At 45.6% G+C, this 15027-nt stretch overlaps 1 protein-coding gene across 1 annotated transcript in view; it reads right to left on the bottom strand.

Moving 5' to 3' along the window:
* Positions 1–225: 225 nt before the first annotated feature.
* LOC119185129 (suppressor of lurcher protein 1) overlaps positions 226–15027 on the bottom strand; it is a 73398-nt gene continuing 58596 nt past the window's right edge. The window contains exons 4-7 of the mRNA XM_075885634.1: positions 9800–9968; positions 6674–6873; positions 3067–3114; positions 226–620 (exon numbers count right to left, since the gene is read on the bottom strand). Of these exons, the coding sequence (XP_075741749.1) occupies positions 550–620; positions 3067–3114; positions 6674–6873; positions 9800–9968 (488 nt within the window). The 3' untranslated portion in view covers positions 226–549. The remainder of the gene's footprint in view (positions 621–3066; positions 3115–6673; positions 6874–9799; positions 9969–15027) is intronic.

Below are 15027 nucleotides of genomic sequence, written 5' to 3' on the forward strand. Positions count from 1 at the left end.
CTGTACACAAGCGCACACAAACGAGCGCTCACATAACAGTGAAAAAAAAAAACGACGTCTAGCTTCAAGAGGCCCTTCGTGCCGGCCGCACATGAATAATAAGTGGAGAAGCACTGATAGGAGGAGAAGAAGAATTTGAAGTTCACGTTGCAGGCGAGGTGAGGGAGACGTCGAGAGGGTAGAGTGAAATCGGCGTGAAGTTCATGACCGACAGTCTGTGCGCGTTGAATTGTAGCGTCGTTTTCCACAGCGGGTACGTCGAACACACACACATACACTCACACACAAACACACACAGCACAATCTTCGTCCTCTTCTGCGTACGAAGACAGTCGAGCTCTGAGCACCAACGGAGGTGCGGTGAGGCGCGAGTTGTGAAGTATGTCGATGCCTTTGTGCTTTCTTTGTTTTTTTTTGTTGCTTCGTTTACACTTTTTCGGTGACCGTGAGAACACATCGAGAACGTAGAGAGATGAGGGTATGACTTGAACTCGACGAGTGAGCGGCTTTTTGAGTAAAGCGGAAAGAGAGAGGCCCGCCTGGATCGCCTCAGTGATCGGCTGCCAGAAGCCACAGCAGAACCAGAGACAGCAGGGCGGTTGCGGGCGAAGATCTGTGCACTGAAAAGAGAGAGAACACGGGGAAATTCGTAACGCGGATTATAATTATACATGCAGGCACATATAAAGTCTTTTAGAGAAATACAGTGACGTGATGAAGCATTTGAATCAACAAACTGATTGATGCAATACATTTTCTCGTGTGTGACTCGCGCACGCGAGAATCAACCTGCGAAAAAAAAAAAACGAAAAAGAACGAAGTATGCCGCATGTTGTCGTGCAGCCGCCTTCTTTGCATTGTCGTTCGGCAGAGCTTTGAAATTTCATTGAGCACCAAAATTAACATGTACTAAAGCTCCGTATTTGCGGTAAATTGTATGATGCTTGTACACAATACGGTGAAACCTTGTTATTGTTTTTAAGGTTCGTTCTTGTGTAACTGCTACAGCAGACTACTGACACGAACAGGGGATCCATCGGTCCCGTTAGCATACTAATAAACAGGCAATTTAGGCGCGTGTGTGCACTAAATAAAAAAAAATCTGACTACAACTCTGCCAAGCAAATGATATTGAAGTAGAAGTGCAATGCGACTGCTGCCTTCAAAAATAACACTTCATTTTTATATTTTACGAAAACTTCAGCAAAGTGTGGGCATTGAATAAATGCGAAATTCCAGTTCTTCCTACCACGAGCCAGAAGAAGTAGAACAGACAAAACGGACTGTCGGAATCAACCAGTACTCCCTTAAAAGAAGTGTTTGCAATAGACACCCATTCAATCTAGTTTGCAAAAGGGTCGATACGATGAGGAAAGCGCCCTTTCCGAAGCAGAGTTGCGTGTACAGTGGGGCTACTGCGTTGAGAGCGGTAACCAGCGATGAGAGCGGTAACCTTGTCAGGGAGTGTTTGCATTATAAACACAAACAGCGTCAGGGGTTCCTGCTACATGCCGCTCATTATACTTAAGGTCTGCACCTCTTAATACGATAAAAATTACTGCATCTTTGCTTCTATTTGATAATCTGGTTTGTAAACAGTGCATAATCTGGTCAGGCTCAGCCACTTACTGAAATAAAGAAAACGCAAAAAAAACGCAACAAAAAGGGCTGGAAGACGAACATCGACCGACAAAGATAAAGGGACTGATTGCATTACGCTATTCGCGATGTGCACCTCACTGTTCATCTAGATACCTAATTATTGATAATTAGAGAGCGCTTTTCCTCAAATCTTATTGCTTTTCTGATTAAAACATTGGTGAAAAGTGTGAAACAATTTTTTTAACGTTTACGTTTCCTCTGACGTTATTTTTTGATAAAAAATGTATACACATGAGTTGCCGCACGCTGGCTGTGGGTAAAGTGACCCCAAGCCTGAACAATGACACCAACAAACGTTAAATTTGTTCAGAAAGAACTGCTAAGGGAGAATTTAAGTTACCTTTTTTTTCTACGTAGGTGCTGATTTGCAGCGTGGGCGCCATTTTGAGCTCAGCCAGCGTGATGCATGCAACTCATATTGGCCACGACTGGACATTCTCTTCGTTTTGACAGTGACTTTTCTCAAACGATAGCCACTGTAACTCAATCACATAACATAATCGGCGTCTACTATATTGAAAAAAGAAATATATAAGAGTCTCAACACCATAGCAAATAGACTTCACCAGTCCTTGCGCAAGGTAATTTTTGACGGGCCGTTACTGCAAGCTAAACCATTTAATGCAACATGTTTTTATTGATTGTGAAAGCCGATGTACAGTAGAATAAGTGGGGAAAATATAAAATATAAAAAGGGTTTTTAATCATCACAAGTTTCCCTTGCATGCTCTCTTCTTGAAGTTAGCCCGAATATATCTTCTTATTAAGAAGTGCTATTAGTAAAAGCTTTTGCAGTTTTGTAAATAGGCATGTTGAAGAAATTGCGGAATTTTCACCGCTCTGCCATAGGTGCTTTGTGAAATGAAAACCTGAAAACTTGGCAAAAAAACGTTTTTAGATCAAATTTGAGAATTTTTCAAACAAATGCACACTACGTTGGCAAACGAAATGTAATGAACGTAAGCGCCAGTAAGCCTATATGTAGTCAAATGAGTTTGAGACTGGTAGGTTTAAAAACATTTGTGTTTTCATCGCCAAATTTGAAAAAAAGCAGCAGAACACGTAAGGATGGCACTCCAACTCTCCATCATTATTGATTTACTGTGCCTCTAAACAATTTACAGCGAGACTAGTTCGGATCTCTTCTTTCCACTGACCCGGCAACAATGTATAAAGTTTAAAAAAAATAGGAGGTTGACCAGCCATCGATCTTACGTGGAATCACTCTTGACCTGATGCTCAGGATAAGCATAAAAACAAAACATCTGTCAAGCAGTAGTGTAATGTCAAATTAGAATAGTTTCCAGCTCTGTGATTAACTCTCCGACTGCGTTACTAAAATAAGGTGCAAGTACTCGAACATGATATAACCCGACCAATTGGCAGATGTTCTCTGTTACTTACCATTTTGCTTGTTCTGCACAGCGGAGACTTGTCGGACTGTGAAAGGATCTGTAACGCCGAAAAAGAATGACCACTATCAGGGCAGCGAAAACAGCACTGCGTCGCGGGCCGTACAAACAGCTCGTATATGAAATTTGTAATCTTATTCACACAACACACATGAAAGGGCACCACGTGAGGTTTCAGTGGCTTCTAAGTCACTGTGGCATCATAGGAAATGAACGCGCCGATGATGCCGCTCTGGCTGCTCTGGATGGAACACATGAGGATGCCGTACCACTCCATACATGAGGATGGCGTAACACACCAAAAGTGTCACCAGGACGGAGAAAACACCTGAAGTCAACCCTCGCCTACTACATTTGTGGGATGCACGAAGAAGGTTGACAAAGTGATGGAAACGGCAAAAACGCAACCGAAAGCTCAAAATTAAAATAAAAAACATAACACAAGAGGCGGAAGAATACGCTAATCAACTTGCAACAACACACTGGGAACGCTTCTGTGGTAAATTACAGGGAACACTAGGAAGAGCGAAAGCGTGGAGCATCCTTAGATCAATGATCTAAAAACACGATGCGAAAGCCAGAAAAACTTGAAGAGATTGTTACACTCGTACCAGGCACTGAAGACCAACTTCTCCATGCAGTCTATACCAAATGCTTCGGTGACAAAGTCTCAACACCTCTGTACCAAATTGACTACAATGGCCACCCACACCCAAGAATGGATGAGCTCTTCACGGAAGCAGAAGTGCGAGAAGCAATCGCCTGTACAAAGCGGAACACAGTGGCAGGGCGGATCAAATACCAAATGCCATGATCAGAAACATGAACGATGAATCTATCACAGCCCTTACGAGCTTCATAAATGATCATTGTGTTAAAGAAACGATACCACATCAATAGAAACACGCTGTTATTATCATGATCCCAAAACCAGGGAAGAAATTGGCTTTGGGAAATTTTCGCTCATACCTCTCACATCATGTCTAGGAAATGCGTTCGAAAGAATAGTTAACATTCCACTACAACGTAATCTTGAAGAAAATAACCTCATGCCTGACACCATGTTTGGCTTCAGGCCGTATCTTTCAACATAATATTCTCCTGCTTTTAAAAGGGGGAGTTTTAACCAACGTCCCCAAACCAGGAAAACACATTGTCATGGCCATTGACATAAAAGGAGCCTTTGACAACGTAAGCCACAAAGGGATACTGGACGGCTTAGTCGAGACTAACTGTGGTATTAGGACGTATCAGTACGTTCGAAGCTTCCTGAACGAAAGAACAGCTGTCATCAAAGTAGAATACGATGAATCCAACGTCATTCATCCTCCGATCAGAAGCAAACCACAAGGATCAGTCATTTCACAAACGCTCTTCAACATAGCCATGATTGGACTGGCTAAAAAGCTCCAAGAAATTCCCGACACTCAACATTATCCATATGCGGATGATATAGCAATAAAGATAACAAAGGGCAACATGGGCGAAATGGAGGAAAATCTCCGATCGACAGCCGATAAATAGAACCATATACAAACGAAAGGGGATTACAGTGGTCGCCGGAGAAGTCGGAACTGATTCGCCTCACAAAAGACAAGAAACAAAGAGAAGATCCCGGACTCGCACTCGAGATCCGGCTTCAGGGGACGGTTATTCCAGAGCGGTCAACATATAGAGTGCTGGGAATGTGGCTACGATCGAACAACAGCTGTCTCCACTCTTCAAACGCAATAAGAAAAACAACGCAACAGATTAATTGGATAATAGCCCATGTGGCCCATAATCGGAGAGGGATGGGGGAGCATGACACCCTCAGACTCGTGAAAAGCCTGGTAATCAGCAGAGTAATGTACACGCTCCCTTATCATGCCCTGAATAGGGAGGAACAAGATGAGGTTGATTAAATTATAAGGATGGCATATAAGACAGCATTGAGGTTACCGTGTAACACTTCTAATGAAAAGCTTCTATCCCACGGCCTCCACAGCGCCTTTGATGAGCTGTCTGAGCCCCAAACTAGAGCGCAGAGGACACGATTGGCGCAAACTCCAGCAGGCAGAGCTCTTCTTCATAGAGTCGGCCTTGAAAGGTGTATGCACACACACTAAAGGACCAAGGCACTACTACCATGCCAGATCAGAGATTTGTATGGGGTATCGCCAATACCACAAAACATGGATCCGACATTACATGCAGGGTGGAGAAAAGCTCGAGCGGCATACATCGACAAAACAACAAGGTTCCCGAATATTTCGAGATTCACGGATGCTTCGCCATACTGGGCCAATGCAAAAAAATATGGCAGTAGTTGTGGTAAACAGAAGCGGCAAGATCATAGCCTGTGCTTCGGTTTCCCAAGCAACTGTCATACAAGCAGATAAGATTGCCATTGCCTTAGCTATAAGGGAAGTCATGGAGCGCAACACTGCGCTGACTGTCACCACAGATTCTAGGCTGCATGTAGAAATTATAAGAAAGGGAAAATCGGCGCCAAGGGACACCGGATACTGACATAAAGTAGCAGACCGCTAGACATACTCTATACCCAGACAATCACTTGGGCCCCGGGACACGAGGATGTCACGGGGAACCTCTATGCAGATGGGGTGGCTCGAGGTTTCACTAATTACCGAGCTGCCGATGGTGACCCCGTGGAGGACCCGACACCCATCGATCCCAGTTACAAAGCGATCCTGCAATACTACAGAAATTCGCGGATACATCACCCAGTACCACACAAGAACCTTTCGGCCATCGATGTTACGCCGACTCCAAACATACACATACATTAACATCCACAGATTGCATACGTACTACCCAACATCATACAAAGACATATGCCCGCGGTATGGAAGCACACCGACGCTCTACCACAGCACGTGGGAATGTACGGCACACACCGAAGAACACGAAGAGAACAACAGCAGGGAGATGTAGGTGGCAATGCTGTCCAGTCCAGACCTTGAGGACCAGCGGAGCCTGGTCAGGAAAGCTGAAAGGATGGCGAGAGCCAGCGGTGTCTTGTAATAGGGGCCCGACCACGTGGCGCTGCCACTGTTTTAGTGGCAACAAAGTCTTTTTCGCTAATAAAGTTTTGTTCTTCTTCTTCTACAGGGAAAATGGTGGTTTTCACACAGTCTCTTTGCATTAACAGCGCAGCTCGCAGAAGGATATATAAACCGTCTGGTGATGGCTGCCGAGATAGGGCGTGCTCTAGTGATCGAGACCCGGCCCTCAGAATCAAAAGCTCACAGATGCTGCTCGAGTGACACACGCCTTCACATACCTTCGCGCTCTTTCGAGACGGGTGGGTCATTTACTCTTTGTTAGAGCAGCCATCGTTGGCAGGTCTTGCACGCTGGGTGATGTCACGTGATCTCTCCGTGCGGCGGAGATGGATAAGCACGTCTTATCTCTGCTTCAGCCATGTTTATCGCCCCCCCCCCTCTCGCACTTTCACCCACGAGTTGAACATGAAATGCACAGGGGAATGCTATCAATTGGGAATTTATACGGAACATGACGGCGAAGTCAAAAGACCCGCATAGAGTGCCTATAAAATTGTTATAGCAATAAAAATAAAGGTAAGAGATACGCACCGGGGTTGTTTCTGAACTGGTAGAAGGCCTCGAATCCGGTGCCGTCGAACTTGTCGTTGGACTTGAACGAGACGCGGAAGAAGTCGGCGTCGGACTCAATTTTTGTCGGTCGCAGGTTGCCGCAGTGGCGCGGGATCTTGCGGTCCACCGTGCGGAAGTTGGAGAACTCCACGTAGTCGCTCGCCGTGTCCGAGAGGCACCTGCGATGACGCATTCGTCATTTCTGCTCTTCTAAAGAAGGCGCTGAAGTTGTGCTCTGTATGGGAGGCGCTCGCATTACGGCCAACATAAGATCCACCCCAGTTGAAAAACCCAAGTGTGTCTTGTGTGCTCTGGTCTGATCTGGTGTATACACCAGAACACGCTGATGTGTATTGGTGAATACACAAGCCTGGTGTGCTGTATTCTGGTGGGAACACCGACCCACTCTGGTGTGTCTTGGTGGAATGTGTTCTGGTGTGAAAGTTGAACCAGTGTGGTGTGTCCTGGTAATAACGCCGAACCACTGTGATGTGTCCTGGTGGGAACGCCGACCCAGACTGGTGTGTTCTTGTGGGAAGATTACACTGATGTGGTATGTTTTGGTTGGATGAGTTCTGGAACAACGACCCACTCTGTTGTGTCTTGGTGGAATGTGTTGTGGTGTGAAAGTCGAACCAGTGTGGTGTGTCCCTGTAATAATGCCGAACCACTGTGATATGTCCTGGTGGGAACGCCGACCCAGACTGATGTGTTCTGGTTGGATGAGTTCTGGCGGACCCAAGAAATATATTTTGTGTTTGGGGCTTGGACTAAGAATTTTCTTCAACCAAATGCATTCTATCTTACACTTCTTAATATTTTCCTCAATCATACTAGAGTGTGCTAGAAGTGTTGAGTCACGTGACCGCGCGTCGCCGTCTGATGCCTTCCGCGTTGCCCGCAGTGGCGGCGCTGCAGTCGAATAGTACTGAAAGAGCCGCGCGCCGCGCGCAGGAACTGCTCTGCGCTCGGGCTTCTCAGCTGTGCTTTTTTGATACAGATTTCTTCGTGCCTGCCCATCATTCATGTCTAGCACATGATGTCAACCCTTGAAGTATGACACGCCAATCTACTGAATTTGAGCTCCATAAAAGTCCTTGTGAGAGATCAAAAATTACTTAGGCAGGGCATGTCTAATTCTGATTTCTTCTCTCAACCCTTTCTTCGTTGAGCAGGCGTCTACAATATTATGAATAACTGAGTCGATTTATTGGAAGTTAGCTGCGCTCAGAAAGCTGTGGGATGAAAAAAATACCGTGTCAAACGCACGCAGAACCAGGAGGCCGTAAGTAGAGGAGCGAGGAAGGGAATATGAACCCCCTACAGCACGATGTTTTCGTATTAACATTTCAAGGTATACTAAAATATTTACACGTATTCACAGCGACCACCAATTGACAAATTAGTCGTTCTGCAGCACTCCCCTCCCCTCAAAAAAATCCTGGGTAGCCCTGCGCCGAACGTTTACAGTTGGTGAAGCTGAATATAGCGTGCCTCTTTACTAATGTACACTGTAAATTTCATCTTTGCGACAATATGAGGTCTTAAAACTAGTTCAAGCCTAACGTAGTTGGACAAAAAATGCACAGCGTAAAAATAGCGGTTGTTCTAAGGAGCATTGCATATATATATACTGGTAGTATTAATTCAATTGGCCCGTTCGTCTTGGTGAAGGTATGGCATATGGCACAACGGAAGCGTTCTCAACATGGAGAAATATATTTGTTTCCCAACAGTTTCGGGAGGGGTCCTTCCTTCGTATATATATATATTTTGAAGCTTTGTGTCTGCGGACCCTACAAAATCGAAAGACTGCTAAAACAAAAACAGCTAACCCTTTCAGACTCTAGCTGTGAAGAAATCTTGGTGAATGCGTCAAATCAATACTCCTAATTTAATAAAAATAATGCCTTTATACATTAGTTTGTTTGTAATTGAACTTTCTCCTTAATAAATTGTAATAACAATTTATTTACCTTAAAGTCATCCTCGCCCTGTTTTGCATAAAGAGAATCAAATTTCAGACTTGACATGTAGTGCAAGTCGGTTTTTAGTTATGACCATTTCAATAAAAAAATTATAATATATTTACGGCTCGTGGAAAGCAGAACGTTGAAATAATCTAGTGCTTTCAGCGGAGTGACAACATGTACGGAACCATACACTTCAAAATCAATGTAAATGAAGGCAAATTTATTACGCGGGAGGTTCATGAAAAGCTTCACGCATCTTGCTTTTCTTAGCCCAATGTCAATTCTAAGCACAAAAAAGAAAAAAAAAATATTTCACAGGCAGCTGTATGTCTGTGAAATATGAGATAACAGCAGAGCTAGAGAAAAAGCGCCACCACTTGAAGAACGCAGATTTAGTCATTTCTTGGTATTTTGTTCATAATAATGTTGATATTTCTTTTTGCCTTTCTTTTTTAGTTTTTTACGTCTTACTACATATATTTTTTATACTTTTTAATTTTTTTATATTGTCGTCTCCTTTCTCTTTCCTCATGTTGACCTTCACCTCAGCTTTCCTGTTTCCTTTTTTACCATTTTTGTGTATTATACAACACTAACTATACTAAGCAAAGCTATACTATACAAAAGTATACTAGAAGCTGACACATACCCGCTTTACGTAGCGCGTACTCGCCATTTCTTGCGCAAACTCCTGAAAATGTACTGAAGAAAGTGATGAAATATGCAGAAAACACAACAGCGCAAACTAACTGCTTGATACGTAGATGAGCATGATATATATAGTAAGACCACACGCTGATGTGTTTTGTACGTCTTTCGTCGGTCTCTTCAGCCCCTTTCTGTACAGTTTGCGTGATAAAAGTCGATCTTGTCTAACCAACTAGCCAATTACCGAGTTTTCCTGAAGGAGTCCTGTCATTAATACAAGTGGTGTACGCAATTGTGTACATAGCGTTTCAAAGCGGTAACGACCGCTGTAAGAACCATTAATGTAGGATCTATCATTATAAGCTCGGTCAATAGTAATTTATTGTCTTCAATTTTTCTAACACTTGCAGATTATAAGATGAGCGAGCTGTAGGTAACTATAGACTCTGCTGCGGATGCGATGCAGTTGCGCGTGTATACGTACGGGGGCACGCCTTCGACGTCAAAGTAGGCGAACTCGATGTATATCTTCTCGTTGCTCTTGCCGTAGAAGAGGTAGTGGCACTCGGTGTCCCGCGGGTAGACGCCCGGGTAGTTGGGCGTGGAGAAGGTGCCGTTGGACACCTCGGAACTGTTGTAGATGAAGGTGCACACTGCGTGGGGCAACAGGTGAAGTATGTCAAATACGCGTCTCCCTTACGGGCCACGTACGTAAGGCCGCGCAATGCGAAGAAAACAAGGTCACTCATAGAAGTCGCTTCACTTACGCAAGCTGCACCTGAAAATATGACCATAGCGCAGTGTACACAATCGCCCCCATGACCTGCATGCGCCGTACGCGTCCGCTCAAGATTTGTGACCACGAGATTCGTTTTGCTTGAGGGAATATCTGCAGTTTTTCAAGGTGATCTCGCAATCTGTAGTGCATTATAAATTCAATCGTTTGAAGTTGTTAAAGCTACAGTTCCTTTTACGTAGAACGAGAACCTACAGGGCGTGTTTATTATTGGGCGTGTTAACATAGCATCAGTGCAGATTAGACGGCGCAAAGAATCAACGGCACACAGGAAAGACACACACACAACGGAGCACTATTTGTAACGCTTTGTTGCGTGTTCATCTTTTTTTTTGTCTCCCGTCGATTCTTTGTGCCATACAATTTATGGTGATCCTACAAAAGACAAAGTTTCTGGCTGAGGGGACTCTCTTTGTAACGCTGCGTACCTTTCCACCGCTACACTGTTGAATGGAAAAATAGAGAGCTCACACGACTGGTCATTTCGCCGGTCATGCATAGGCACTCTAGATTTGATATGATATGTGGGGTTTAACGTCCCAAAACCGCCATTTGATTATGAGAGACGCCGTACTGGAAGGGTCCGGAAATTTCGACCACTTGGGGTTCTTTACCATGCGCCCAAATCTGAGCACACGGACCTACAGCATTTCCGCCTTCATCGGAAATGCAGCCTCCGAAGTCGGGATTCGATCCCGTGACCTACGGGTCAGCAGCCGAGTACCTTAGCCACAAGACCACCGCGGCGGGGTAGGCTCTCTAGACCGAAAGCGACGGCAGCGCCTTACAAGTGAATATAAGGAACTGTAACACGTAAGAAGACCTGCACATGGAAAAAAAAAATGAACATGCTAAGAGACCACTGCTGAAAGATCGTTTCACTCTGTATTCGGAATTGAAGAGTAAGCCTTGATTGATATGTGGGATTTAACGTCCCAAAACCACCATATGATTATGAGAGACGCCGTAGTGGAGGGCTCCGCAAATTTAGACCACCTGGTGTTCTTTAACGCGCACCAAAATCTGAGCACACGGGCCTAAAACATTGAAGAGTAAGGTTTCCAAACTAGATTCGAAGTATTTATGGGTTACGCACATTGCAAACATTAATAGTGACTTCACCTTTATTCTTATTTTTACCTTTACCAGCGTTTAGCAAGAAAGAAAGAGTACGGCCATGCTGTTCTGGTAGTCAGAACATAGATTGCAAGCACATCTTTCTGAAATTTGTAGTTATTTTACTCTAAGAGAGGTGATGATGATGACGATGATATGTGGGGTTTACGTCCCAAAACCACCATATGATTATGAGAGACGCCGTAGAGGAGGGCTCCCGAAATTTCGACCACCTGGGGTTCTTTAACGTGAGCCGAAATCTGAGCACACGGGCCTTACAGTTGCAGCAGCCGGGATTCGATCCCGCGGTCAGCAGCCGAGTACCTTAGCCACTAGACCACCACCACGGGGCTCTAAGAAAGGTGTCCTTTGATCCTCCTTTGATACGTGCGAGTCACATGCGTAGCACTTACTTTAAATAGGCACACATACTCGCTTTAGGAGGTAGTGGCACGCCCAACTTTCAAAAAAAAGAAAAAAAGTTTGTGCACAACTTTCCTAAAGAGTCGCTGACTCTACTTAGGAGAGTCGAGCACTGACTCCCTTTTGGACAGTTGGGCATGCCACTACTCCCCTAAAGAGAGTCAGCGAGGATCTCTAAAGGGGGTGTTATACGTGTGATTACCACATGTAAAAATAAGAGTTACAGTTTTCAAAGTGTAGTCAAAATTTAGCGAAAAGGTTATACTAGACTTAGCTATATAATAACAGGATAAATGCTTTGCGTCCTACTGTTTGCACTTGCAGTTAATTATAAGCTAAACAGTGTACTCTTCCCCTTCTACGTTCATTTTGCATTCTAATTGAAATAAAAAAGAGCTCTCTATCTCCTCTTTTATACATGTGAGAATCACATATGTGTTGCACTCCCTTTAGAGAGGCACGTTGACGCTCTTTAGGAGAGTCGTTCGTCCCACGACTCTCTTAAAGAGAGTCAACGTGCATCTCTAAAGGGAGTGTTATACACGTGAGAACCACGTGTGTAAAAGGAGAGACAAAGTTTTCTGAGTCTATACGTTGAGTTGCAGGCTTTATACAAAGCTTACCTGGGCGACCCCTCTTAAATGAGTCACGTGAGTGGACTTCACACGTCAAGGGAAAACACATAGGAGCCAAGCTGTGCGAGTCTAAGGGTTTACGCGTTGCAGCGCTTCTGCACGTGGTAAACACTTGTCTTCGTCACGAAGATGCCGCGCGGTTATTAGATTCTGCCAGAAAGAAAACAACGATAAAAGAGCAGCAAGAAGAAGAGGGGGCCGATTAGGGCGCATATTATTCACGAACTTTGCGCGTCTCTGTGAGCTGTCAGAAACCTTCGCTATAAGAGCGAGGGAAGGACCGGACGCGGAGAAAAATGACCGCGCACTTTATGTATGCCCACTCACAGAGAGCACTCGGAGGAGCGTAAAATATGCACCCGCAAGCAACGCGCTCGCCAGAGCGGGGGTGGTGCGAAGCAACAGCGCACTCTTCGCGATTCTTCACTTTCGGGGATACGGTTACTACAGGAAAATGCCACGTGATGGGAGTGTTCTGGAATCGGAGTGGCTAGGAAGTCTTTAGAAGGGAGGCCTTGATGCGTGGCGCATGGGAGGTGTCAGTGGTTAGGCCGTCGAGCTGTTCGAATCAATGCGCCGCCGAAAACGCAAGAGATGGACGATGTTGTGAGCTTGTGAACAAACCCCGACCATAGTCTGTGCATAGCATTCGTGTACCTGGTCAGGTTCCCATAAACTTGAAAGTGTAGCATTATCCGAATGCATAGTAGGCACCCATTGATACATTACTGAGCGATTGAAACACAATATCAGACAGCAAGTCGTCTGGTTCCGCCGCGTTTTTGTAACCCGAAGAGCGCAACAGCGGTACCATTGTGGTATTACGAGTCGCCGTCACGTGCAGAAGAGTCACTTGATTTGCGTATAAACGTCACGTTTGACGTCATTGGTCGAGCGGCACGACGCTGTCGGCTCTGGTTCTCGTGGTAGCGAATCTGGCAAAACAGTGAGGACCGCGAAACGGCATGGCATAGATTATTGGAGAAAGTTCGCTTACGTCTTTTAGATGCGAGTGCATCTTGTGCTCGGGGCAGTATCCATTCTGCGACGTCCGCACCCATACTGCGTATTCGCCACTATCCCTGATTCTGCTTTGTCACGCAGGTGTGCACTCTCCTTCTCTACTATCGCTCTCTCCAACACAGGTGCGGCGCAGCAAATCATTGCGTATAACTCTCTCTCCCTCTCTATTTGAGGGTACGTCTGTATACGGTGCAATTGTAACGGCGCAGTACAAAACACCCGTTCGCGGTGTTTGCGTCATCCTGTCTCTTTGCAACGGTTTACGGAACGCCAGGAACAACGTCAACGTCGTCGCTAGTTACAGCGGCAGCGCCACCACCGCGGAGCAGAGGCAGGTTCGGGAAGCAGAACGTAAACGTCAGCGTCGGCGAGCGGACCCCAAACTTTGGGCCAGGAAATCCAAACGTCAACGTTGGCAGGAAACTTCTGCGGAAGCAATACTGGGTCGGCACGCCAAAGTGGAACATCAGCGTTATAAGGCTGACCCAGAACTCCAGGCTCGGAAAGTTGAAGGGAAACGACAGCGTCGAGCGGCCGCTCCCGATCCATAAGCGACGAGGCAATGTGATTTGTTGGCCAGAGCCATCATCGACCACGCTTTCGCATACAACCAGTGTTGCCCGCAGAAGGAAATGTGTAATGTTTTTGTGAGGCCTGCTTGGAAGGATTTGTGATCGGAAAAAAATCAGCGTATTCTGTGTCCTGACCATTGGAATAGTGTTAAGGTGGGTACCCATATAGTATGCTCTTAACACGACCAAACCACCAATAACAATTACCGATTGCTGTTCTAGATTTATGGATTCCTAGAGAAGGCAAGCGGGTTAGGGGGAGACAGAAGGTTAGGTGGGCAGATGAGATTAAGAAGTTTGCGGGTGTAAATTGGCAGCAGCAAGCACAGGACCGAGTTGACTGGCGGAACAAGGGAGAGGCCTTCGTCCTGCAGTGGACGTAGTCAGGCGGATGATGATGATTGTTGTCATCGGTATAGTCTTAACGAAATGGGAAGAGTGCGCTCGAGTTACTTTCGTGGATTAACGTAAACGCACATCAATATTACAGGATTCTGACGTTGCACGCGTAAACGTTGTCGCGAACGGCCGAGATAGCGCCAATGCATAGTAGGAAAGGCTGACCGGCTGCTGTGCTCTTGGAAAACAGAACTGATAGTTTTTTTTTTACTGCTACCCCCCTCCCACTCTTTGAAAGTGTCTACATATTTTGCTGGAAGTATCAATAACCCTTAAAGATTTCGAGTGTTTTGGTAAAGGCATCAAAAAAGAAATTCCGTGAAAAGCACACGTCATGGAGCGAGAGCTCTCGGCTCGGGAACAGCAGCTCGATTCCTTTCACGGCCGAGCGAGCAAATGCTTTGATGCCACTTCCCACCGGACCGAATAAAAGGGGGGCCGAGTAATGAATGAATCACATCGACAACTGTTCTCGCACTTTATATGGTGAACGGTCGCCGGCGGAGAAACGCGCCCTTTGAATACGTCCAGTGCAGCGTGCAGTGAATGTTTCGCACATTCGCGGAACCCACTTCGCGTCGTACCGAATAAAACCGTGCAACACGGGCTGCTTCTTTGGGGAACCACTACTGAAACTTGCAGTCACACCACACAGCCTAGCGGGCGGAAAAAGCGGCTCCAAGACGCTGCGACGTCCTGATTGCGCGTTCATAATTCAAGTGCGTCCACATGTCTGCTGCCTCAGCAT

This window comes from Rhipicephalus microplus, unplaced genomic scaffold, assembly GCF_043290135.1.
Source record: "Rhipicephalus microplus isolate Deutch F79 unplaced genomic scaffold, USDA_Rmic scaffold_215, whole genome shotgun sequence".
NCBI classification, from domain to species: domain Eukaryota; kingdom Metazoa; phylum Arthropoda; class Arachnida; order Ixodida; family Ixodidae; genus Rhipicephalus; species Rhipicephalus microplus.